The sequence below is a fragment of the Microcaecilia unicolor genome, chromosome 2, assembly GCF_901765095.1.
Source record: "Microcaecilia unicolor chromosome 2, aMicUni1.1, whole genome shotgun sequence".
Taxonomy (NCBI): Eukaryota; Metazoa; Chordata; class Amphibia; order Gymnophiona; family Siphonopidae; genus Microcaecilia; species Microcaecilia unicolor.
In genome coordinates, this window is record NC_044032.1 from 559,940,064 (window position 1) to 559,964,758 (window position 24,695).

Genomic DNA, 24,695 nt, shown 5'->3' on the forward strand with positions numbered 1-24,695 from the left:
GTAGCCATACTGGGTCAGACCAATGGTCCATCTAGCTCAGTATCCTGTTTTCCAAACAGTAGCCAAGCCAGGTCACAAGTACCTGGCAGAAACCCAAATCGTGGCAACATTCCATGTAGAACCCCAAAGAATAGCAAGATTCTGGAATCCTAAAGAGTGACAAGATTCCATGCAGAGACTCAAAGAGTAGTAAAATTCCATGATCCGTGTGTAAAATTTTGTAGGAAAGACCAGGATTTTGAATCACATTCTAGCTAAAGTCTCCAATGATCTGTTCCTGGCCAGATCCAAAGGTCTCTATTCTATCCTCATCCTTCTTAATCTATCTGCTGCTTTTGACACTGTTGATCACAGCCTACTCCTTGATACGCTGTCCTCACTTGGATTTCAGGGCTCTGTCCTTTCCTGGTTTTCTTCTTATCTCTCCCAGCGTATACACCTTTAGTGTATACTCTAGTGGATCCTCTTCTACTTCTATCCCACTGTCAGTTGGTGTACCTCAGGGATCTGTCCTGGGACCTCTTCTTTTCTCCATCTATACTTCTTCCCTTGGTACTCTGATCTCATCCCATGGTTTTCAGTATCATCTTTAAGCTGACTCCCCCCAGATCTACCTCGCCACACCAGAAATCTCAGCCGAAATCCAGGCCAAAGTATCAGCCTGCCTGTCTGACATTGCTGCCTGGATATCTCAGCGCCATCTGAAACTAAACATGAAAAAGACTGAGCTTCTTATCTTTCCCCCTAAACCAACCTCTCCTCCTCCCCCATTCTCTATTTCTGTGGATAACACACTCATCCTTCCTGTCTCATCAGCTCGTAACCTTGGGATCATCTTCGACTCCTCCCTCTCCTTCTCTGCACATATTCAACAGACTGCTAAAACCTGTTGTTTCTCTATAATAGCACCAAAATTCGCCCTTTCCTTTCTGAGCACACTACCAGAACCCTCATCCACACTATTATCACCTCTTGCTTAGACTATTGCAACTTGCTTCTCACAGGTCTCCCACTTAGCCATCTCTCTCCTCTTCAATCTGTTCAAAATTCTGCTGCACGACTTGTATTCTGCCAGTGTCGTTATGCTCATATTAGCCCTCTACTCAAGTCACTTCACTGGCTTCCTATCCGCTTCCGCATACAGTTCAAACTCCTCTTATTGACCTATAAGTGCATTCACTCTGCAGCTCCTCAGTACCTCTCCACTCTCATTGCACGCTACATTCCTCCCTGGGAACTCTATTCACTGGGTAAATCTCTCTTATCTGCACCCTTCTCCTCCACTGCTAACTCGACTCCATTCCTTTTATCTTGCTGCACCTTATGCCTGGAATAGACTTCCTGAGCCGGTACGTCAAGCTCCATCTCTGACCGTCTTCAAATCTAAGCTAAAAGCCCACCTTTTTGATGCTGCTTTTAACTCCTAACCCTTGTTCACTTGTTCAGAACCCTTATTTTATCATCCTCACTTTAATATTCCCTTATCTCTTGGAGATTACTGCAGTTTACCGCGATTACCCGCTCCCATGTCATTCTCTAGTGCTGGGTAGAGTTCTATGGTCTGCACCCGAACATTGGCAGGGAGAGTTAGAGAATAAGTATTCCAGCGTTTAATCATGAAGACGTTACTTGCCCAGACTCACAAGGAACTGCAGTGGGACTTGAACCTGGTTCCCCTTGTTCTTAGGCCACTGCACTAACCATTATGCTACTCCTCCACTCAAAGTATGTAGGGGGAAAAAACCCTCCACCTAAAAAGTGTGTATAGAGGTTCATGGGGAAAAGAGAAAGGAGTGGAGCTAGAAGAAGCCAGGAAAAGGGGGCATTCACCTTGAGTGATATATGAGAGTGAAAAGGGGACAGAGTAAGTTTATTCCTTTCAGAATCCTGAATGAGAAGTTCCAAAAACCCAAGGAGAAAAATGAAGAATCCCCAAGAATATTAAAAAGTCATCAAAAGAACAATGTAACCAAACATCTGAAGATAAAAGCAAACTGCCTTTAGTAAGTAGAGTGTTAGTTTGTAATTTTCTGTGCATAAACAGAATTTTGTTTGGAAAAAAAAATCAACCAGTAAATTATAGTTTTAAATTCATAACCTGGTGCGTTGTGAATTTAATTATCAAAGCAAGCAGGTGGTCAAGAGGTATGCTTCACATCAGGGTCTTGAATTGCGTTCTCCTTCCCCCTCAACTCAAGACCCTAACAAATAAAAGTTATTCTGTAGTCACAAGAATTAGCCACTACCCAAGAAAATTTACTGGAGATCCAGTAACATACAACTGCCTTCTCCAGTTTTCCTGGATTTTGTGTATTGGGTTTCTTTATAATGGTGGACTGTTTTTTTTTTATTAGTTTGATGTGATTTTCTTATGTTTCTTAGTTGTTGAATTTAGCAAGATGTAGTTTTTCTTGATGTCTGTAAAATGCATAAATACAAACACTCCCTCTTTTGCAGAATAGATGTAACGCAATACAAGGCCATAGTCCTTCCTATGGCAATTTCAAACCATGCTAAGGCATCAATATTAGTTATCAGTGACAGATACTTGAATACACGTAATATTTACAGAATAAGCCTTCATGTTTTCTGAGCAGCAGTCAAAACAATGAAAACACATCTACAACAATTAAGACCAATGCAGGCAGTATATTTAAATAGATATGAATGAACATGAAATTTATTGAGCTCAAAAGTTCCATTTCAGAAAAGAACCCCAGAAGACCTTTTACACCTTCTGTGACTATGGGGGAAAAATACTCTTTGGGGGAAAAAAAATAAAATCAAACATTTGCTCATCTAGTCTTAAGTACACAGAACAACAAACCCGAAACAGGCCATACTCACCTGCATAAGGCCTCAATGGCATCTCGATCCAGAAAGTCATGGTCCCTCTTGACTGCAGTGATGTTAATGGGAAAGAGATGATCTGCAGGAGTGAAGAAGTGATGTGACATCAAGAAACCACTTGGTTTTAAAGGTGAATTGTTTCAAAGTCAGTAGCTACATTTTAGCTAGCTTCTTGAAGGGCAAGCAGGCCAAAGGAAGCTGCTGAGCCTATTGTCACATATACCACAAAGATGTGTGCTTCGCAGAACATGTCTTTGCATACAAATATTGATAAAATTCACATTTTAAACATGTAGAGGCCAGAAAAGGGAAAAACACACAAAAAGGAAAGATGAAAAACCTATGACAGAGCGCCAAGAATGAACAAACACAGGTTTAGCCAACTTCTTTTCACTGGTAATACAAGGTGAGTCACGTTGAGGTGCAGTAGCTATTTGCCTGCTCCCAAAAAGTTTACAATTAGGTTTTTGTACCTCAAGCAATGGACGGTTAAGAGACTTGCCCAAGGTCAGCAGATCTGAAGCCTGGCTTCTCTGGTATTCTCTCTGTCTGTCTGCTGTAACCATAAGTACTCATCCATTTGAATGCAACCCATCAGTATGACAAAGCTGACAAATTGGAATGTACTACTTGAGGAAAACTAAAAACATTTCTTACCTGTAACATTGGTTTTCCACAAACAAGTGGGTGATGTCATTGCACAGAGGTGGGTGGGGACACTCTCCCAGGCTCAGAACTAGTTTAAACATTCTGAACATGCATTGCCCTTCCCAAGTACAGCAGTCTCCCCAGTATCGTCAATTCCATACCTCAGAAAGTCATGTGACTCTCAGGGAGGTAGGAAGAGCTTCATTCCTAGGTGGAGGGGAAGGTTAAAAGGACTGTCTATTGAAAATTCTTCCTTTTCGGGATCTAAATCCATTGACATTAAATCTGGATCCAGGTCTGGAAATTCCTTCAAAGCATTTGGAGGTCTCTGATCTCATGGAAGGAAGGAAATAAAGAACCAGAGCAAAGTGCATTGGACTCCGCAAGCTGAACAAATATTTCTGCATATGCATAACCCCTGAAAGGCCTTTGCTGTATCCAGTTCTTGGTTTTGAACTGGTAGTATTGGGAGGAGGACTCTGACAAGCCCTTGCAATATCATTTAGAAAGACATTTAACATCTTTTGCAAAAAGAAACAGGACTATTGATGCAGAGTGAGCAAAGATGTCAAGACGTAGCTGGATCTCAGATTGTGGTTGTGCAAGCAAAACAATGCAGATTCCCAGAGGTAAGCAAAATGACATCTGCCCAGGCTCTACACTGGAAAAACCACTGCGCAATGAAGAGGTTGACTGATTGTTTAGTTGCACAGAAGTGCTTGATGTGGACCAAACCCTCTGTGCAGCAGGTGCTGGACCTCGGCCCTGTGCGCTGGGAAAGGTTTCTTACTGTCTGGACTGTACAGAAGCAGCTGCTGTGCCTTGTGATTAGAAGTTGTCTCTGCAAAGGGGTAAGGGCATTTTTCAGACACTAAGAGGGAGGCTTAGAAGTTGACTTTTGTTGGCCTAAAGCACAGTACATAAGTACATAAGTAATGCCACACTGGGAAAAGACCAAGGGTCCATCGAGCCCAGCATCCTGTCCATGACAGTGGCCAATCCAGGCCAAGGGCACCTGGCAAGCTTCCCAAACGTATAAGGACTGAGCAGGAGTCCTTCAGATGTAAGCCCTCTCCTCAAATCACTTCATTGGCTCCCTATCCGTTTCAGCATTCAATTCAAACTTCTCTTACTGACCTATAAGTGTATTCACTCTGCTGCTGCCCAGTACCTCTCCACTCTTCTCTCTCTACACCCCTTCTCGAGCACTCCGTTCTGTTGACAAATCGCTCTTATCTGTACCCTTCTCCTCTACTGCTAATTCCAGACTCTGTTCCTTCTATCTCGCTGCACCACACGCCTGGAATAGACTTCCCGAGCATGTACGTCTAGCCCCGTCTTTGGCCGTTTTTAAGTCCAAGCTAAAAGCCCACTTGTTTGACGCTGCTTTTGAGTCCTAATCACTGCTCACTTGCCTGTACCTTTATCCCCTCCTCTTTAATTCCCCTTGCCTCTTACTTGTTCTGTCACCTGTCTTATTTAGATTGTAAGCTCTTTGAGCAGGGACTGTCTTTGTGTGTATAGTGTACAGCACTGCGTATGCCTTGTAGTGCTATAGAAGTGATAACTAGTAGTAGATGTTGCACTGGGGAGCTTGGCGAGAGGGCTTTTAAATGTACTGCATAGAGAAGTGGAAGCCAACTCAGTAGATGAATTCTGTGCATTCCACAAGATCTTCACTACTACCTTCTTACTGCGCAAGGAAGAATCTCCTCTGCCTTATGATGTTTACAAAAAGATTCTTTCTAGCACGGGAATAAACTCTCCTGAAGTGCTTACAATTGGCCCCAGTATTGGATATCTTTTTGTATGTCAAAGTTCTGGATCTTCCTTCCAAACATCTGACAAGGTCTGAAGCTCGACTGAGTCTGGGCCAAGTAGTGAATGTTGAGGAGTCAAGAAAAGAAGAAGACAAGACAAAAAAAAAAAAAAAAGGGCAAGCCTTGTTTTTGCATCAGAACTTCCACACTAGTTTTGAACTCTGGGAGAGCAATTCTGCCAGCACTAAGCAAGGATGTGGCCAACTTGTATGCCTAGCCATACCCTACTCATTAACAATAAAGAGGGGGTGGGGGGTGGTAAAGGGAGAAGGAGGCTGGATAGTGGGGAGTTGTTGGCACGAAATTATAAGACAAGATTTTTCACAGACTGAAGAGTATGTAGTTTTAAAGGGGAAGACGTTCATTAGATATTGGTGGTAAAAAAGTGAAGGGGAGGAAGGAAGGCTATTGAAGGGTCGCTATTTTGGGGAACAGTTTCCTTTTTTAAAATGTTACGTGATACACACCATTTTTTTTTTGTCTGTAGTGGTTCTTTTCCTGAAAGTTTTAATAAAAAATATTTGAACCCTAAAAGCAAAAAAACAACAAATAAAACGTTAAAAGGCTATTTTTAACATTAGCAGTTCGGTTATATAAGCTTTAGATTATTAGGCAAGTTTTACTAGGTTAAATGTGAATCTATTTGCAAATTTAATTTCCTGAGGGCTCTGTTTACTAAGCAGCGTAATAGTCAAGTTAAAGTTTTTAATGCGCATTAACCATGTACGTGCCTACAATATCCCTATAGGCGCCTACATGGCTAGCGCACGCGCCAAGTGTAGCCATGCTAAAAACACTAACGCATCTTAGTAAATAGGGCTCTAAGTCATGCAAGGTTCTACGTTAGGAGTTACGGACCAAGAAAGGGATCTGGGTGTCGTCATCGATAATACACTGAAACCTTCTGCTCAGTGTGCTGCTGCGGCTAGGAAAGCGAATAGGAAAGGTATGGAAAACAGGTGTGAGGATGTTATAATGCCGTTGTATCGCTCCATGGTGCGACCGCACCTTGAGTATTGTGTTCAATTCTGGTCGCCGCATCTCAAGAAAGATATAGTAGAATTGGAAAAGGTGCAGAGAAGGGCGACTAAAATGATAGCGGGGATGGGACGACTTCCCTATGAAGAAAGATTAAGGAGGCTAGGGCTATTCAGCTTGGAAAAGAGACGGCTGAGGGGAGACATGATAGAGGTATATAAAATAATGAGTGGAGTGGAACAGGTGGATGTGAAGCGTCTGTTCACGCTTTCCAAAAATACTAGGACTAGGGGGCATGCGATGAAACTACAGTGTAGTAAATTTAAAACAAATCGGAGAAAATTTTTCTTCACCCAACGTGTAATTAAACTCTGGAATTCGTTGCTGGAGAAAGTGGTGAAGGCGGTTAGCTTAGCAGAGTTTAAAAAGGGGTTGGACGGTTTCCTAAAGGACAAGTCCATAAACCGCTACTAGATGGACTTGGGAAAAATCCACAATTCCGGGAATAACATGTATAGAATGTTTGTACGTTTGGGAAGCTTGCCAGGTGCCCTTGGCCTGGATTGGCCGCTGTCGTGGACAGGATGCTGGGCTCGATGGACCCTTGGTCTTTTCCCATTATGTAAGTTAGTTACCCTGGCCAATATTTTAAAAGAAAAAATAAAATATACCACAGTTTACCCAAACATCCTTAGGAGACAGTGTACATACTGCGCAATTTGCTCTCAGCCATCATGCTAATTCAGGAAACAAAATCTTGTCTCCATTTTTCACCTCCTGTCCCAGCAGTGAAGAGGGTTAAGTACACTGGATAAACCAACATCCCTCTTCACGTCCTAGATTCAAGCCAAAATAAATCATCTCACAGTGCTGTGTCATTTTCAGGCCTTTCACCTCTTCCTCTATTCTCATAATGCATAAATTGAACTTTTCCTTCCTAACCTCTTTGCATGATGGTAAGCAATATATAGTTCTCTCATTCTCCATTCACCGACAATTCAAAGGAGAAATTATTTTCAGCAGTTGACACATCAGTAAGAAACGGAAAAGTTAAAAAAAAAAAAAAAGTCTGAGTCCATGAGAACCTTTCGACAGTGTGACATTTCACACACACATCTTGGAAGCTAATTAGATAATAGGCTGATGTGCAATCTCCTAGCAGAAAACTTCCTTGGAATTATGTCAATGCAAGGAAATTTCACTTGTAAACAATGGTATAGGCAAACAGAAAAGACGGAAGCTGCATTTGCCAAGTTCTGGAACTGCCACTTACGCTGTCACATTGCCAACAATATAAAAATAACTACATCTTGTTCCAAAAACCAGGTGAGCCCCTTTGAAACTTGTCAGGTGAGAAGTTTTCTCGTTTTGAACTACTCTCGGCAAAAAAAAAAAAAATATCTTTTTAGTCAAGTCTATATTGTACAGTTCTGGACACCGCACCTTCAAAAAGATACGAATAGGATTGCAGACTGCCCAGTGTGACTACTAAAATGATCTGTGGTTCTTGTCATAAAGGAACAGACTTAAAGGTCCCAATATGTACAGTTTGGAAGAAAAGTAGGAAACGGGGAGATATGAGGTAGAGATATTTAAATACCTCCAAAGAAGGAAGACCTCTTTCAACTGAAAGGAAGCTCTGGAAAGAGGAAGCACAGGATGAAGGTGAAAGAGGGCAGACTCAGGACTAATCTAAGGAAATATGTTTTTATGGGAATGATGTTGGATGCATGGATCAGCCTCCCAACAGAGAACTCTCTGAATTCAAACAAGCATTGGACAAAAGAGAGGATCTCCAAGGGAAAGGAAAGGATTGTAGAGCTTAGCAGATGGTGTGGATGCACAGACTGAGATAGGCCATATGATCTTTATTTGCTGTCATTTTATCTGTTTCTATCAGGGACGTATCTGCGTGGGGCCACAGGGGCCTGGGCCCCCGCAGATTCTGGCCTGGACCCCCCTACCGCTGCCAACCCGTCGCTGATCTTTGCTGGCGGGGGACCCCAACCCCCGCCAGCTGAGGTCCTCTCTTCCGTTGCAGCAGGCTGCCTGCAAACTGCAAAGCTTCCTGTTCTTCTGAGTCTGACGTCCTCTGCGCGTTGTACGTGCAGGACGTCAGACTCAGAAGAACAGGAAGCTTTGCAACTTGCAGCCTGCAACGAAAGCGAGAACCACGGCTGGCGGGGGGTTGGGGTTCCCCGCCAGCAAAGGTAAGCGACAGCAGCGGGGGAGGGTTGGCGGCAGGAGGGGGTGGTGGTGGCGGCAGCGGGGGGGGGGGGGGGGGGGGGGCTAAAATGTGCCCCCTCCCTCTGGCTCTGGCCCCCCCTACCGCCGGAGTCCAGATACGCCTCTGGTTTCTATGTGTATTTTTTTTGCTCTTATTTCTCACAGTATGATCATGTTTCCATTTGCCCGCTCTCCCTCAGTCCCCATGTTATCCCTTCAGTTAATATATATCAGAGCTTCCCAAACTTGTCCTGGGGACACCACAGCCACTCGGGTTTTCAGTATATGCACAACAAATATGCGTAAGATATTTTCATACACTGGAGACTCAGAATATGCAAATTCACCAAATGCATATTCAGTGTGGATATCCTGAAAAGCCGACTGGATGTGGGATCCCCAGGACAGGCTTGGGAAGCCCTGAAAAACATATCAGACGAGGTCTGAACCCCTCTGTTTGCATGCCCCACTGCACTCAGCCCACACACTTCTCCACAGAAAAGTCGTGCAAGTTATTTTTATTGGTGAAACATCAACTTAGGGTTCCAATTAAGGTACACAAAGCAGGGTCTCCATATATTCAGATCTGTCATAAGCATGGAAGCAGTAGAATTACATTTTCAAATTCCACTTCTTAAAGACTGTCATTGTTTTACTTGATACGTGTCCAGTATTCTTTAAGACGTTGTGTGCACTGGTTCACCAGGAGTAGAAAGATGAGTGCTACAGATAACAATCTAGCTAAGAGGCATAAAAATTCAAACTTTTCCTACTAAGAATGTAAAGTAACATAGCATTGCATCTAACTTAGATCAGATCAACAGAACAGATTTAAAGTGTGTAAGCAAGCACACGTTCTCCTGACATAATATAGAAAAAAAAATGAACCTCCGACATAACTGAAAGACAGAAAACCCTCTGAAGTGTTTCCAGCATACCTTCATAAAGCTGAGCATACTGTGGGAAACCCGCTGCCCGCAGCCAATCACAAGCTTCCTTGGCCTCGATTTCTGCAAGATAAGACAAACACCCTGCGGTTAGTGAATTGCCAAGCAAGACGTTCCTTTGTAGAAATTTTATTTCACTATGGGAACCGTACTGGCATGTACGTAAATATTCAACTACTGAAATATGGCTCATTCCCAGGCTTTGCCCTTCATTAGTGGTGGAGGTGGTGGTGGGTTTCCCCGTTTTTAATTTAGATTTTTATTTTGTGCTTTCATGGGGTCTCAGCTTAAGCGTGCCAATCATGCTATAGAGCACAGAGCCTCTCTTGTTTGGTCACAGCACCCTTGCATTCATTTCATTGGTGCGATTCAAGAGGGGCTTGTACAGCATGTAGTTTGAGAACAGGGGATGGTCGCAACCCAGGGAGGGGACTCTTCCTTTGTCACACACATTGTGACAATCAACATGAAAGGTATTAGTTCCTATAAATCATGTAATCTCCCGGCACACCCACATTCTCTAGAAGAAATTCCTAAATCAAGTTCATGACACCCCGTAGTCTCGAACAATGTAGATAACAGCTGACCCAAAGTCTTAACAAGTGACTGATTGTGTGATCAAAGCTCATTCTCTCATGTGCAGAACAGCTAACCCGGTTACAACCGACTCGCTGTACAGATTGAATTTTACTTTTTCAGTTGATAAAACTTTCAAGATCTTCCTTTCCCTCACTCTCATCAAATACAGACATATTAAAAACAAACATCATTGCCAAAACTAAGATGCTTGTGCTGGGTCATGATCTCAATACATCCCCTTTGCCCTAAGCTTTCCTTGGCTTTGCAACAAAACACCAGATTTCTCTGGGTTTTGTTATGCGTTACTCGGTGGTCAGACAAACATATGCTGGAAAGCAAACCTGAGACACACAGAAAACAGAGCTTCTCAGAAGCACTGCCGATTTCCTGCAGCTAAGTATTTCAAAGTATCAACTTTCCAGTTTGGCCACTATATTGCTGTATCGCTTCTTTTCCCAGGTTCCATTTGTTTTCTCTTTTTTACTCCTAAGCTATTACACATATTATATTGTATCCTCAAAGTAATTTACAACAAATCATTAAAGCAGGCATCCAAAAAATACTTCTTAGCAAATATAACCTAACAAAACCCTACATGAATGCTGTGGAGCTCTCGTATCTGGATATCGCCATAGCCTAGCCCCCTTCCTCCCCCTTCCCCAAACCTTTATTTATAAATGTCCATCTCTTAAGTATGCTCTTCAGCAGTTTATGAACTATTTTCTTTCAAACTGGGGTTAGCATATACCAGAGCTTCATAATCCCCATCTGGGGATGCCAAACAAGGTACCTGATGCGGCAGCTGGCGGGGGTCCCCAATCCCCGCCGGCTGGCGGGGGTCAAATGTAGAGGGGACCAGGGCGTAATCTGTGAAGGCCCATGCCCCCGTGGCCCCACGTAGCTACGCCCCTGACCTACTATATGATGCATACATCTCATACTACAACTTTAATAAAATATGATGGGCTACTCGCTCTCCAAGACTGACTTGACAGTACAACAGAAAGCCCATTTCTCAACTGCTCTGTCTATGACTTCACTTCAGTTTTCAGTTATCACAGCCTGGCCCTTAAACATGGCTCCACTTTCTAACCCCTACTGACTTATGCAAATGAGGCCCTGAAATTAGTTTCTCCATGTCTCTCAAGCCACCCCTACCTTAAATCATTACCTGTAAGTAGCAAGCTAAGAAGAACTCTATTTTGCCTCAGGAATGATATTTAAATTAGAGTTAAAATGGAGAATACTGCTTTTCATCAAAACCAGATCTTCATGTACTTTACAGCAATACTACATACGTGGTACTTTATGGTTTCACAGGACTGCCAGAACCATGCTTCACAGCTCAAGAATGAAGATAGATAGTGGAGGTGACTGACAGCTATGAGTTGGTGCTTCCCTCCTTCTAGCAGTAAGAAAAGGAAGCTCAGGGTGTGACTGGTATGGAGTAAGGGATCTGGGGAATGAAAGGGAAAGAAGCTGCAATGAACAAAACAGGAATCCTCCTTGTCCCAATCACATCACACTGTTATTTACACGGAGGGGATTTCTGTTACACCATCTCCTCCTTTCTCCTTTCTTCATTCATACTAGTATTTCAACTGTTTTCTCCTATTATCAAAAGTTTTTACCGTATGGTTTGGGGTTTGCAAGTTTTCTGCCCCAGAACTACCTGTGCGGTATTCCTGCCCAAAAGTGGTACTAAAAGAGGCCCTCTGCCCTGCAGCCACGAGATGAGCAACTGATAGAAGCTGGAAGGAGGGAACTGGAACAAAGGCTGGCGAGAAAGCACTGCAGAAAAATACTTTTGAGGGGTGATTGTGGGAGAAGGAGGGACAAAGATAAAATGAGACTGTGAAAAATTGAGAGCGGGAATGGGTGAGAAAGAGGAATGAAAAAGTACACTGATCTGAAGTGAGCAGGTTCAAGAAAATACAAATGGCTGAAACAAAATTAGCCAGAATATTAATGTGGCAACTCCTCCCCCCACCAAAAGGCATAAAAGCATCAGGAAAAGTTAACTATGCTACTATTTAAGTTCTTCTGGGGTAGCAATGAGAACACTGCAAAAATATGCCACCAAATATTGCCAACTCAGGCCTCTAACTCCCTGCAGCATCCATAAACGGAAACCATAGCTTTCACGGAGAGGAATTTTTAATATTCTTTGAGGCAAAACAGTTGCAGAAGGAAGCAAAAAACAGAGGAGATAAAAGAAATGCTCATCCTGTACTGCTTTGTTAATGACCCGACACCTCAGAAGTGCCATATATGGCATTCATGACCCTGAACACAGACAGTCGACAAGAAATATGGCCAATGTCAAAAACAAACAAACAAACAAAAAAAAAAACCTCTGGCAAGAGTAAGGACTAATTAGGTGCCATGAAGACCTAAATGTGGCTCAGCTGCACCACAATTAAACACAATTAAATTAAGTGCACTAGGCTTCATCCACTTTCTGCAAAATTAAGTGACAGGAAGCAAAAGGACAATCAGAAATTCGCAGTGTTTTATCCATCCTTGACTCTTGATGGTTCAGAACAAGAAAAACTTAAGACACAATTGACTAGAAAATTTTGCCACCTACTTTGACTCGATAACTTTGCCAAGGAACAACTGTATATTCCTTCCTGGAGTGCAAGAGCTTCTTCCAGATTACGGCACGTAAACCTGAAAGCAATAGGCCTCATGTTGGCAGCTACTGAAAGAGGTGGTCAAGGTCTCTCACTTGCATAGGAAAAAAAAACCCCCAAAACAATCTCCATAAAGCATAGACCAAAAACTTCTTTAGAGAAGCTGTTTAACCATACACAAGGATGAAAAAAAATAAAAATTCAGTGCTATTCTTAATGTGCCTGGTAATGAACTTCAATTAAGATCAAGCCCCCTTTAAAGCAGTGGGGTTCTCAAGCCAGTCCTTAGGATTTTATCTATTTTAGATTTGCTCACACCTTTTCATTAATAGCTCAAGGTACAACGGGTACATGCGGCCATTCAGGTTTTCAGGATATCCACGATGAATATGTATTAGATAAGATCTGCATACAATGCACGCAGTGCATGCAAATCTCTCATATGCACATTCATTGTGGATATCCTGTAAGAAAGGGGATTGTGTTGAGAACTGCCCTAGAGCAGTGGTTCTCAAACCTGTCCTGGGGGGACCTCCAGTCAGTCGGGTTTTCAGGATATCCCTAATGAATATACATCACAAATTAGTAACTGTACCTCTTATAGCATATAAAGATTCTATATTTATTCACAATTTCAAATTACATAAACATATTTACCTCTCTTGTAACCATGCACTCCTCTCAAACACTCCTAAAATTAAGACAATATTTCAACCATCCCACCCATCTCTCTCCAGTTTTTTTTTTCAATCTAGAAGAAATAATGGGTGAACATATCTGGATTGGAAAACTCTCGGGAGAGAGAGAGAGAGAGAGAGAGGGGTGTGGATGGTAGAAATAATGTCTTAATTTTAGGAGTGCATGGTTACAAGAGGGAAAATATTTTCATGTAATTTGAAATTGTGAATAAATAAAGCATAAATTGGCACTATTCTTGTCATTTAAATATAAGCTTTAAAAAAATTTTTAATCACTTGAAAGGCTTATATTTAAGTGTAGAAGACAGGTGCCAATCTGTGCATTCACTTTTAGGTTTGCTCGGACTTGCACACATTCATTTTTCACTCCCAGAACTTAAGAGGCTTGCATAAGCTTCCTTCCCCTTCTGAAATAAATCAAAACCGGTAGATTTTAAGCTGACCTCCCCCCCCCCCCCCCCCCCCCAGAACTTAAGAGGCTTGCATAAGCTTCCTTCCCCTTCTGAAATAAATCAAAACCGGTAGATTTTAAGCTGACCTCCCCCCCCCCCCATTATAAATCTTCTCTTCAAACACCCCAACGCCAGCTCTGAGCTGGCATTATGTTTCAAGTGGTAAGGGCAGGGTTTGTTTGTAAGTTGTTCTCTGAAAATTGGGAGGTAATAGCAAATTACCTCATTTATATCTGTTTGACTACATTTAAATATAAATTGCGTTAAATCATTGGTGTGCATGTTGTTTCCTGTGCTGCAGCCCTCTGAATATTCTGTGCAGATTAACACTGGCACTAGTCCAGTGCTAACTGGCTCTAGCGCTGGCATAAGGTTCTGAGCAAATAAAGCTCAGGGGCATTACTAAATGGACTGCTATGTATCTGTACTCTACCACTGACTTTTCAGGACAAGGAGTGAATTTAGCAAAATCTGCTGGAACTCCACCTCCCTCCCTCCCAAATTTCCATTCAATCCACATTTAGTTGGAATTCCACAAACTCCATAAATTCCTGACAATGGTTCCTGCCCTAGAACTTTTATAGCCAGGAGACATCAGAGGTGATGTTTACAGGTTGCCCAACACTCTGTAGGTACTAAACCAGAGAAGGCAGCCATCCTGCCTAGCAGATGGTTTCCCTTCTCTGAACCTCAGACACCCTTCTAGCCATACTGGCTCCTGTACACAGTGGGGTGGGAACTCTGCTTATCTCTACTCTAGGCTGTCATGGTGCCCAGTGTTACAGAACTGCTGTGAAACTCCAGGAACTGCTCTTTATCATCAGCAAATCTCAGCAGGGGCTGGGTCTCACTGCTGGACAATTGGTGTTTGACTCTTACTCTACCCTCCAAGACATCATCTTTACCTCTGATTTATTGACTTATACTGCTCCTATAAATACTCAGGGGCCGATGCTCAAAGGTTCGGAAATTCTACCGCGCTGGAAAATTGCCATGGCAGGCTCACAGAAAAGAGCATGCAAATTAATGCCGCGTTAAAATTGAATCAGGAATTAGCTGCTCAGTACTCTGCGCTAACCTTCCTGTCAGTGCCTGAGCGCTGACTAGCTCAGGCAGTAAAAGTTGGAGTGACCTAATGGTTAGTCCAGTGGGTTGTGGACCTGGGTTCAATGCCCGCTGCTGCCTGATGGCCAGCAGTGGGTTGAGATACTGGGGAACCAGGTTCAATTCTCTCTGCAGCTCCATGTGACCCTAGGCAAGTCACTTAACCCTCCACTGCCCTATGTACAACAGTAGTACAATGTACTACTTAGACTGTAAGCCCACTAGGGACAGATCCAGTACTTGTAAATGACACTGTATACAGCTTAGGTCTAAGCAGTATATAAGTGCTTGAATGAATGGATAGATGGTAAAAAAAAAAAAAACCCAGCATGTCATGGCAACCCTCCCCCCCAACACCTGTTCCTGCCCCCATCCCGCAAACATATCCCTGGTAGTCTAATGAACCTTTCCCCCTTCTCCCCAATCATTAAAAATCCCTGGTGGTCTGGTAGACCCTGACCTCCCTCAGCTGGCCCCCCCAACCCCCTCCACACTAAAAAGGCTCTGGTGATGCAATGATAACTTGATCCCCTTGAAACTTGACCCCACCCCCTCCAATAGTAAAATAAAAACCCAGTTGTCTAGTAGGACCCCACTCCCCCAGCTAGGCTAAGCCCAGCACACCCTGGAGACCCCCCTGGCTAGGTTCACAGAAACAGCTCTCCTACCTTTTCATAGGAGGTGGGAGCAATGCCTACTCACTCCCGCCTCTGGGCCTCATCTTCTTCAAAATGGCAACACGACCCTGCCCCTTGCAGTGAATCCTGGGATGCACCAGGTGGGGCTTAAGTACCGTATAAGGAAGTTAATCACTGAAGTTAAAATAAACTTTGCTCTGGGTTTAGTGCACAATACAACATAGCAGTTAAGATATATGCATTAAAAGTAATGCAGATTTTCAATGCTGTCTTATTACATCAGCCAGTAAAGGAGGTAGCAACAGCTAATCCAACAAAACTCTCCGACTGCCTTTGTGGATCATAAATCATATTGTCTCTTAAATATTGCCAGAAATGTCTCTGGCTCTCTAGGTGTGTTGGGATGCATGCCTGTTAAGTCGCCATGCTCTGCTTAAAGTATTTTATTGCCCTAGTAGCTGCTCTAGAATACAAATTTTTATAAAGGGGATCAAATGACATACCATCTGAGGTACAAGGCATCAGCAGTTCTTTAGACAGCCCGACAGACACCAGAAAAATCAGGGACTTGCTCGAGGTCATACAGTGAGAACCAAGAAGTTGAGGTAGGATTGCTCTGTGCTTTATTGGTAGCCTCAGACTGCTGCACAATGCAATGCACCAGTGTCAAACTATTATCAGATTCAAAAGATTCCATATACTACATAAACAAACAATGCGGCCTGCATCACTGTTAAGGCTCTGAACTCTCGACGTGTTTCTAGAAGTCATAATCTGGCCCTCGACTGCAACAGTACTGATAAAATTACATATTATATCAAAACCTGTTCATTTCTAGGATTATGTACTTACAAATGATTTATGAGCAGACACAAGCATCCTGCTGAAATGGCAAGCATGTGTGTTAGCTGCTGGCTACACAGTGACTGAGCCCAGAGTGCAGAAGTACTGCACAGGCCTACTCAACCTTACAGCTGTGCCATGTATGAACGAGTGACCAACCCTCTCCTGTGCAAGTCCAGAGATAACACACAGCTTCAGTTTCTCTCTCCTCCAGGACACAACTCTGGCCACCTTGCTGGGCAGAATGGATGGACTGTCGAGGTTTTTGTCTTCCCACATTTACTAAAGCTTAAAATGTGCTAACTTAGCAAAAGGGCTCCTACATTACTATCTTCAGAAGCAAATGCATCAGGACTGTTGGCTCATGGCAGGAATTGCTCACTTTCTTGGTGGCAGAAGGCTAGAGGTTCACTGAACCAGTCAGTTACAGGGAAAGACTTGAGTGAAACCACGGAAATCTATATAATGGGGGAACATTTTTAATAGAACATCTGGATCAAAGCGCATTATTAGACATCTATCTTCTCCACTGTAGGATCGATGGCATTAAACATTATGTTATAACTGTCATCAGAAAGAATTCCGAGGTTTCTTGTCTCAGCTTCTTGGTAAACAAAATGCAAAATGAAAAACCTCCAGAATGCTTTGGAATGGGCAACAGACTGTTTGAGGAGCTGTCTGGTCACTGGGACTGGACATAACCCATCTGATACTCTTATCATTTGAACCAACCAGTCTCAAGGGTTGTTGAGATGGGAAGAACCCCCCCCCCCCCCCCCCCCATTGCTGAGCATTTAGTTTTTGCCATTATAATTTTACTGTGTTGCCTATCTGACCCACTTAATGCCCACTTAACTGGAAAGACCTGGAACATGGGTGGGATTTCACTTAACGTTGCAAACTTCAGACTATGTGACCTACTTTGAAAACACTACTTAGCCTTTTGCTCAGATCTTTCATTTCTGCACTTCAGCAAATGAAATTCATGACATTATGAACCTCTCTACGTGCTTAGTAGGGAAAAAGCATTTCCTAATTCCAGCTAAGCTTTCCTCAAACAGTGGCTGCTTCGACATCTCCAAATATTCAGACCAAAACAAAAACAGCTGGGAGTTTTATTTCAATAGACTCACAGGAGGAGGGGATTAAAAAGTAACCTACAATAGACCCAAAAGAATTTGACAGTATTTTCAATCAGGCTCCTCAAGTGCAGGGGTAAATCTGTGCCTATTGTTTCTGTTTATAAATACTGCATACAAAAGCTATCTGTACAACTCTGACACTGGGAGAATTCTAAAAAAAAAAAAAAAAAAAAACACGACCCCCCCCCTCCACTCGATTTACTCACAATGAGAAAAAGAAAACTATGCAAAAGCCCTTTTTATTTATCCTTTGGGCAAGCCAAACAAATAGCAAACAGCAGCAGAGCACTTCAACAGAGGTGGCTGAGCCATCTTGATTTGTCCTTATATTCTAGGTTTAGTAATGTCTGCAAAACACGTCTCCTTGTTTTCTAGGCTTAACTAGAAACATAGAAACATGAGCAATCCCACGTGCTTATCCCATTTTAAATTCTGAAATAGTCCTCGACTCCACCACCTCCACCGGGAGGCCATTCCACGCCTCCACCACCCTTTCTGTGAAATAGTACTTCCTTAGATTACTCCTAAGCCTATTCCCTCTTAACTTCATCATAAGCCCCCTCATTCCAGACCGCTCCTTCATTTGAAAAAGGCTCTCTTCCTGTACATAAATATACTCTTGAGATATTTAAAGTCTCTATCATGTCTCCTCTCTCCCTCCTCTCTTCCAGGGTATACATGTTGAGGTTCATAAGCTGGTCCCTATATTTTTTGCGTTCAAGACCGCTCACTAATTTTGTAGCCGCCCTCTGGACAGACTCCATCCTGTTTATATCTTTCCGTAGGTGCGGTCTCCAGAACTGCACACAGTACGCCAAATGGGGCCTCACCAGAGACTTGTACAATGGCACTATCACCTCCTTTTTCCTGCTGGTCCTACTTCTCTTTATGCACCTAAGCATCTTTCTGGCTTTGACTGTCACTTTTTCTACCTGTTTGGAAGCTTTAAGGTAATCAGACACAAATCACTGCTACCTTAATATATTTTACCCCCCTTTCTCTCTTTCTGATACTAATATGCTTTGCTGAATTTTCTTCTTCTAATATAAGCCATGCAGTTATTCTTGTGGCCGTAGCTCCCCACCACACCACCACCGAAGTGTTTAAACTTAGTCTAAACTGGTTATTCAATTAATCTTATGGGGGGGGGGGGGGGGTTAGATTAAGCAGACAATTGAGTGAATTTAGTATCTGTCTCCCAACAAATAATGAACTTGTGGGCCAACGTTCAGAACTCCGATTCTATAGGGAACAGCACTGGAAAATACCGCAGAACCAGCGCACAAAAATAACTTCCCAATGCTCAACGTTAACAGCACACAAATTATGTGTGCGCTGTGCAAAGGGGAGGAATGTGCGCATGTTCACAAGAGTTTTGCAGTAAGCAGAGGTCTTGTGCCTGCACTTCAGGGTTTGAATGGGCATACGTACAAACATCAGTGCTGTTCTTACTACTACTACTACTACTACTAGTTAGCATTTCTATAGTGCTACAAATCGTACGCAGCGCTTCACAAACATAGAAGAAAGACATTCCCTGCTCAAAGAGCTTACAATCTAATAGACAAAAATAAAGCAAGCAAATCAATTAATGTGGGGGAGTGGTTACAAGTCAAAAGCAATGTTAAAGAGGTGGGCTTTCAATCTAGATTTAAAGATGGTCAAGGATGGGGCATCTGCTCCTTAAACAGGTTGAAAAGGCAACTGTGAAAGCCAGAAGGATGCTTGAGAGCATAGGGAGAGGAAAGGCCAGTAGGAAAAAGGAGGTGATGATGCCCCTGTATAAGACTCTGGCAAGACCTCTTTTAGAATATTGTGTTCCATTCTGGAGACAGCACCTTCAAAAAGATATAAACAGGACAGAGTCGGTCCAGAAGGTGGCTATTAAAATGGTCAGTGGTCATCAGAAAGCATATGGGGACAGACAAAGATCTCAATATTTATTTGTAACCCTGGTTTCACCATACACAGTCCGGGCACCCAAGACCAGGGTTACAAAGAAAATCCAAACCACCACCAAAGCAGCTTTTCTAGTCACACACATTGAACTGAGCACAGGCCAGGGTCACATAAAGATCCAGAAAGCTGTAGGGTTATGAGCTGGGGCTTTATTTCTCTTTACTATCTAGCCTTTCCTTTACCAGTCTGGGAGTAAATAATTTTCACCGTCATTCAAACAAAAGACCCCAGTCCAGAGTTTTATGCGAAACAAACAGAACTTTACTTAAGATTCTGCAACAGGCAGTTCAAATCCTTTTTTTATCAAACAAACAGCTGATTTGTAATCCAACTTGATATCAGATGCCAACAGTAATTCTAGAGTCCAACTTAGGGATATGGTGTATCTTCTCAAATGAATTAATAATCCTACAGTATGTACATATTTACAGCTCCTCCTGTCCATACAAATCCCTTCAGGGTGAAACAATCTAAGGCTGTGCCTGAAGCACTTGTGCAGCAAGCAGATCTTCCTCTGGATCAGACCTCCCTGTCTGTCCAAACTCCCCTCCTCCAAAGGAGTACATCTCTGGGCTACCACCTTTGGTTCCGAACAGGTTGTTTCCTGTTCCTGCTCCCAGGCTGGGATCCCCTACTTCCCACTTGGAGCCAGGGGCATAGCTACGTGGGGCCACAGGGGCCTGGGCCCCCATAGATTTGGTCCTGGACCCCCCGCCGATGACCCTCTCGACCCCCCTCCCCCGCCGCTGCCGTCGTCGCCTACCTTTGCTGGCAAGGGACTCCAATCCCCGCCAGCCGAGGTCCTCTTGCTCCCCGCGGAAGGCTTTGTTCTGTTTCTGACATCCTGCACGTTGTACGTGCAGGACGTCAGACTCACAGAAACAGAACGAAGCCTTGCAGATCAAGGCTTCGTTCTGTTTCAGTGAGTCTGACGTGTGTGTGTGTGCACACGTGTATATCATTGGTGGCGGGGGGGGGGCTGGAGGAAGGTTGAATGGTGTGTGTCATTAGTGGCTGGAGGAATGTGGATGGTGTGCGCGCGCGTCTCATTGGTGGCTGGGGGGCTGGAGGAATACGGATATTGTGTATGGATGTGTGTCTGTCATTGGTGGTGGTGGTGGCGGCAGCGGGGGGGGGGGGGGGGGCTGGAGAAAGGCAGATGGTGTTTGTGTCCTCACTCCCCCTAGCTATCACTATCTTCCACCTCCCATCCATCATGGCCAGCCATTAGCTTGCTGTTCTCGTCCCCAAGATAGAATAACCCCCTTTACTCTGCCCCCCACCCCCCCACCATTGCACACAACTGACCCTCTCTAGTCAGCCCCCAACCCCCCCCATATGGCACATGATTCATGCCCTTTGGTCTGCTCCCCATCCCCCTCATGGCACATGATTAACCCTTTACCTCCACCCCAATGCACACTCACCTTTTCTCTGGCCCCTTATCTTCAGCCACAGCAGTGGCTCAGCTCTAACTCTCTTTTCCCCTCCCCCATTGAGCTCCTGCTGCAAGAAGGAAGTGACCCACTGCACAACAGCAGTATAAAAGGAGCAGATCACGCAGGAAAGTATTTATTTATTTTATTTATTTGTTACATTTGTATCCCACATTTTCCCACCTATTTGTTGGCTCAATGTAGCTTACATACTACCGGAGAGGCCTTTGCAGGCTCTGGTGTGAACAAATACAGGGTGATGTTGAGGTAAGATCAAGTTCATGTGGCACAGCCACATTTGGGAATCGGAGAACGGAAGAGTTGTGTTATGTCTATTATGTGCTTTAGTTTGGTTGTGTTGCAGAGATTAGGCATTTAAGTTGGATCGGTAGGGCATGCCTTTTTAAACAGGTTGGTTTTCAGTGATTTCTGGAAGTTTAGATGGTCGTACGTCGTTTTCACAGTTGCGTGCTTATGTAGGAAAAACTAGATGCATAAGTTGTTTTGTATTTAAGTCCTTTGCAGCAAAGTATTCTTTGAGAAGTACTTTATTCATTAATGTGAGGTCTATAAAAAAGCCCAACACTATACATGTTTTGCCCACGCAAGGGCTGTGTCAGGGGCTAAAGTAATGAAGTGGTGTTTACAAGCTAGTTGCATTACTGAAATGCTGTGTGAGGCCGTCATCTTTTGGCACAGACTGCTTTTTACCAAGGAGGTGAAGTGGCCTATAAACACCGCATGGGCGAAACATGGCCGGTGTGCTTTTTCTATAGACCTCATAAGAATGAAGAACTTCTCAAAGGCCTCTTTCCTGGGTGATCTGCTCCTTTTATATCTCTGTTTTGGATCTTGTGGATCGCTTGCCCTGTTATTTCCTTGGACCAATGCACAATAGGTCACTTCCTCCTCCTGTTAAAACTTAAACCCAACTGTTCATGTGAACCACAGGATCTCAGTTCACATAAACAGTCGAGTCTAAGCTGGCAGAGGAGGAGGAAGGGATCCTCTGTGCCACGGTTCACTTCCTCCTTGCCGGGGGGGGGGGGGAGAGAGCTCAGCGCTGGAAGCAAGGAGGTTTAATGGCCTCCTTGGCTGGAAGAGAAGAGAGTGAGAGTTGAGTCGCTGCTGCCCTGAATTCTGCCGCGGTGGGAGGTAGGAGACAGAATAGCTGAGCTGGAGCTGTTTGCTGCCTTGTGGTGGTCTGGCAAAACCTAGGCACCAGGCCCAATTTTTCAGTCGCCTGGGGTTTGTCGAACCCTGGGATAGGCCATATGGTCTTTATCTGCCTACATTTTTCTCTGTTCCTAAATATAAGCTTTTTAATTTTTTTTTCACTTGAAAAGCTTATATTTAAGAGCAGAAAATAGGTTCTAATGTATGGAGTGGAGGAGTGGCCTAGTGGTTAGAACACCGATCTTGAAATCCAGAGGTGGCCGGTTCAATTCCCACTGCTGCTCCTTATGATCTTGGGCAAGTCACTTAACCCTCCATTGCCTCAGGTACAAACTTAGATTGTGAGTCCTCCTGGGACAGAGAAATATCCAGAGTACCTGAATGTAACTCACCTTGAGCTACTACTGAAAAGGTGTGAGCAAAATCCAAATAAATAATGCTTCCACTTTCAGTTTTGCTCAGACTCCCACAAATTTGTTCCTCACCACTGACGCTCAGAGGCTTCCATGGGCTTCTTTCCTCTTTCAAATAGATTGTAAGCTCATCTGAGCAGGGACCATCCTTCTTTGTTAAATTGTACAGCGCTGCATAACCCTAGTAGCGCTCTAGAAATGTTAAGTAGTAGTAGTAGTCTTTCAAATAAGCAGATTTTAAAAGGAAATTCATAAGAAATCCTCTCTTCTAACCTCTCAATGCAACCTCAGAGCTGGCCATAGTTTTCCAGCATTAGGGCAGGGTTTTTTTTGTACGCTGTTTCTCCGAGCACCAGGAGGGAATAGCTAATGACCTCATTTATATCTGTTTGTCTACATTTAAATCAACACTGGGCCTTCAGGTTGGCGATAAATGCAGTTCTTTTATTGAGAAGTGACCCGACACAGGCCGTGTTTCGGCGCAGAAGCGCCTGCCTCAGGGGTCTAAATCAAAAAATGTAAATCATAAAACATTTAAAAACGGACATTGCATATAAAGAACTGTTCAAAACAACTAAAGCCTTCTGTGAACGTTAACGCTGGCGTTAGTCTGATGCTAATCACTCTAGCGTCAGCATTGGGTTTGAGCATCGGTCCAAAGGAGCAGGACTAAAATATTAAAAAACTCCAAAAGCTTGGCCAAAGTACCCCTGGTAAATCACATGGTCCATGTTTTGAAGAAGAGCAAAGAAAAATTTGTGTTAGCCATCTTGTCACAGTTTAGCTTTCAGCTTTTGTTGTTGTTTAATCCTGAATCATGCATGGATTTACCATTAGGTTAAAGCGCCTGAGTTATCTTCAGTTGGTGTATAGACAGCGGGCCAGTAGTGTTGGCATAGTGCTAAAGAAAGAACAATTTTTTGATATAAAAAGTTATGTGCTGTCTGTGATTATTGAGAATAAAAGCAGGTCGATATTACAATGAAATTTATGATGCACATCTGCCATTTTGCTAGAAACAGAAAATTCTAGAAAGCAGCTCCTGGGAAAACTATGGTCATAAAACAAGCAAGAATCTGTTTTCTTGAGAACTAATACAGTAATGGGGGGGGGGGGGGGGGGGGGGGGGGGATAGCAGCCCTTGGACAGTTAGGGCCAAGGAAATACAAGATCAACCCTGCAGACTCTCTCACACCAACCAATGATAAGAAAACGTTTACAGTCCCACTGGTGGTCTAACACAACATGGACCAAACAATTCCTGTTCTTACAAACATCTTCATGAACCCCCCCCCCCCCTGGGATTCAAGTTAAAGGATGAAAGCAGAAATCAAGTGTTGCAACCAAATTCTTGACTTAAATAATAAAGCAAAGACCATCTGGACAGAATGCATTGCAAATGTACTTGTCAATGTATGAAACAAACAAAAATTTTAAAAACTCCACAACTGCAATTGTCTAGTTATGGGATAAAGATGATAAATAAATCCTAATAAATAAATAAATGCACAGCCACACTATGGAATCATAGTTCAGCTGCAACACCACAACAACAAACCTTCTCAAACCCCTAAAAGGCTTTTTTATCAAGTTGTGTTAGGCTCCAATATGCACCTAATCAGTGGCGTACCCTAGCTTGCTTGCTATGCGGGGCAGGTCACTCTGTCACCCCCCCCCCCCAAGGCACATCACCCCAACCACTCTTCTTCCTAGCAAGGGGGTGCACGGAGCAGTCACGCAGCTGTTGGTTCTGCCAGTTCTCTGCCCCGGAACAGGAAGTGTCGGATGGGGTAGGGGACTGGCGGAGCCAACGGCCGTGCCACTGCTCCGTACACTCCCTTGCTGCCTGCATCCGGAGTGGACTGCTCCCATCGTCCTGCCCTTGGTACGCTACTGCACCTAATGCAGCAAAAAAAAAAAAAAAACAAGTTCTGTGGGATGTACTATAAGCATCACACAGTAATTTTACAAAGTGCATGCATTTACCATGTGCTAAATAATTTTTAGCATTCTTGAGTGGGCATGTTGGGGTGGACTGTGGGCATTTCTGCACATCTACATTACTGCACACTAAGTGGTGTGTGGATTACACAAGAGCCCTTACTGTCTACAAATGACATATCAGTAAGTGCTCCTGTGGTAAAATTGGC

General features: G+C 43.6%; 1 protein-coding gene across 1 annotated transcript in view; it reads right to left on the reverse strand.

The window, feature by feature from the left end:
- Positions 1–24,695, reverse strand: part of DLC1 (DLC1 Rho GTPase activating protein) — a 744,850-nt gene that overhangs the window by 57,953 nt on the left and 662,202 nt on the right. Inside the window, 2 exon segments of the mRNA XM_030191431.1 lie at positions 2,848–2,929; positions 9,461–9,532. Of these exon segments, the coding sequence (XP_030047291.1) occupies positions 2,848–2,929; positions 9,461–9,532 (154 nt within the window).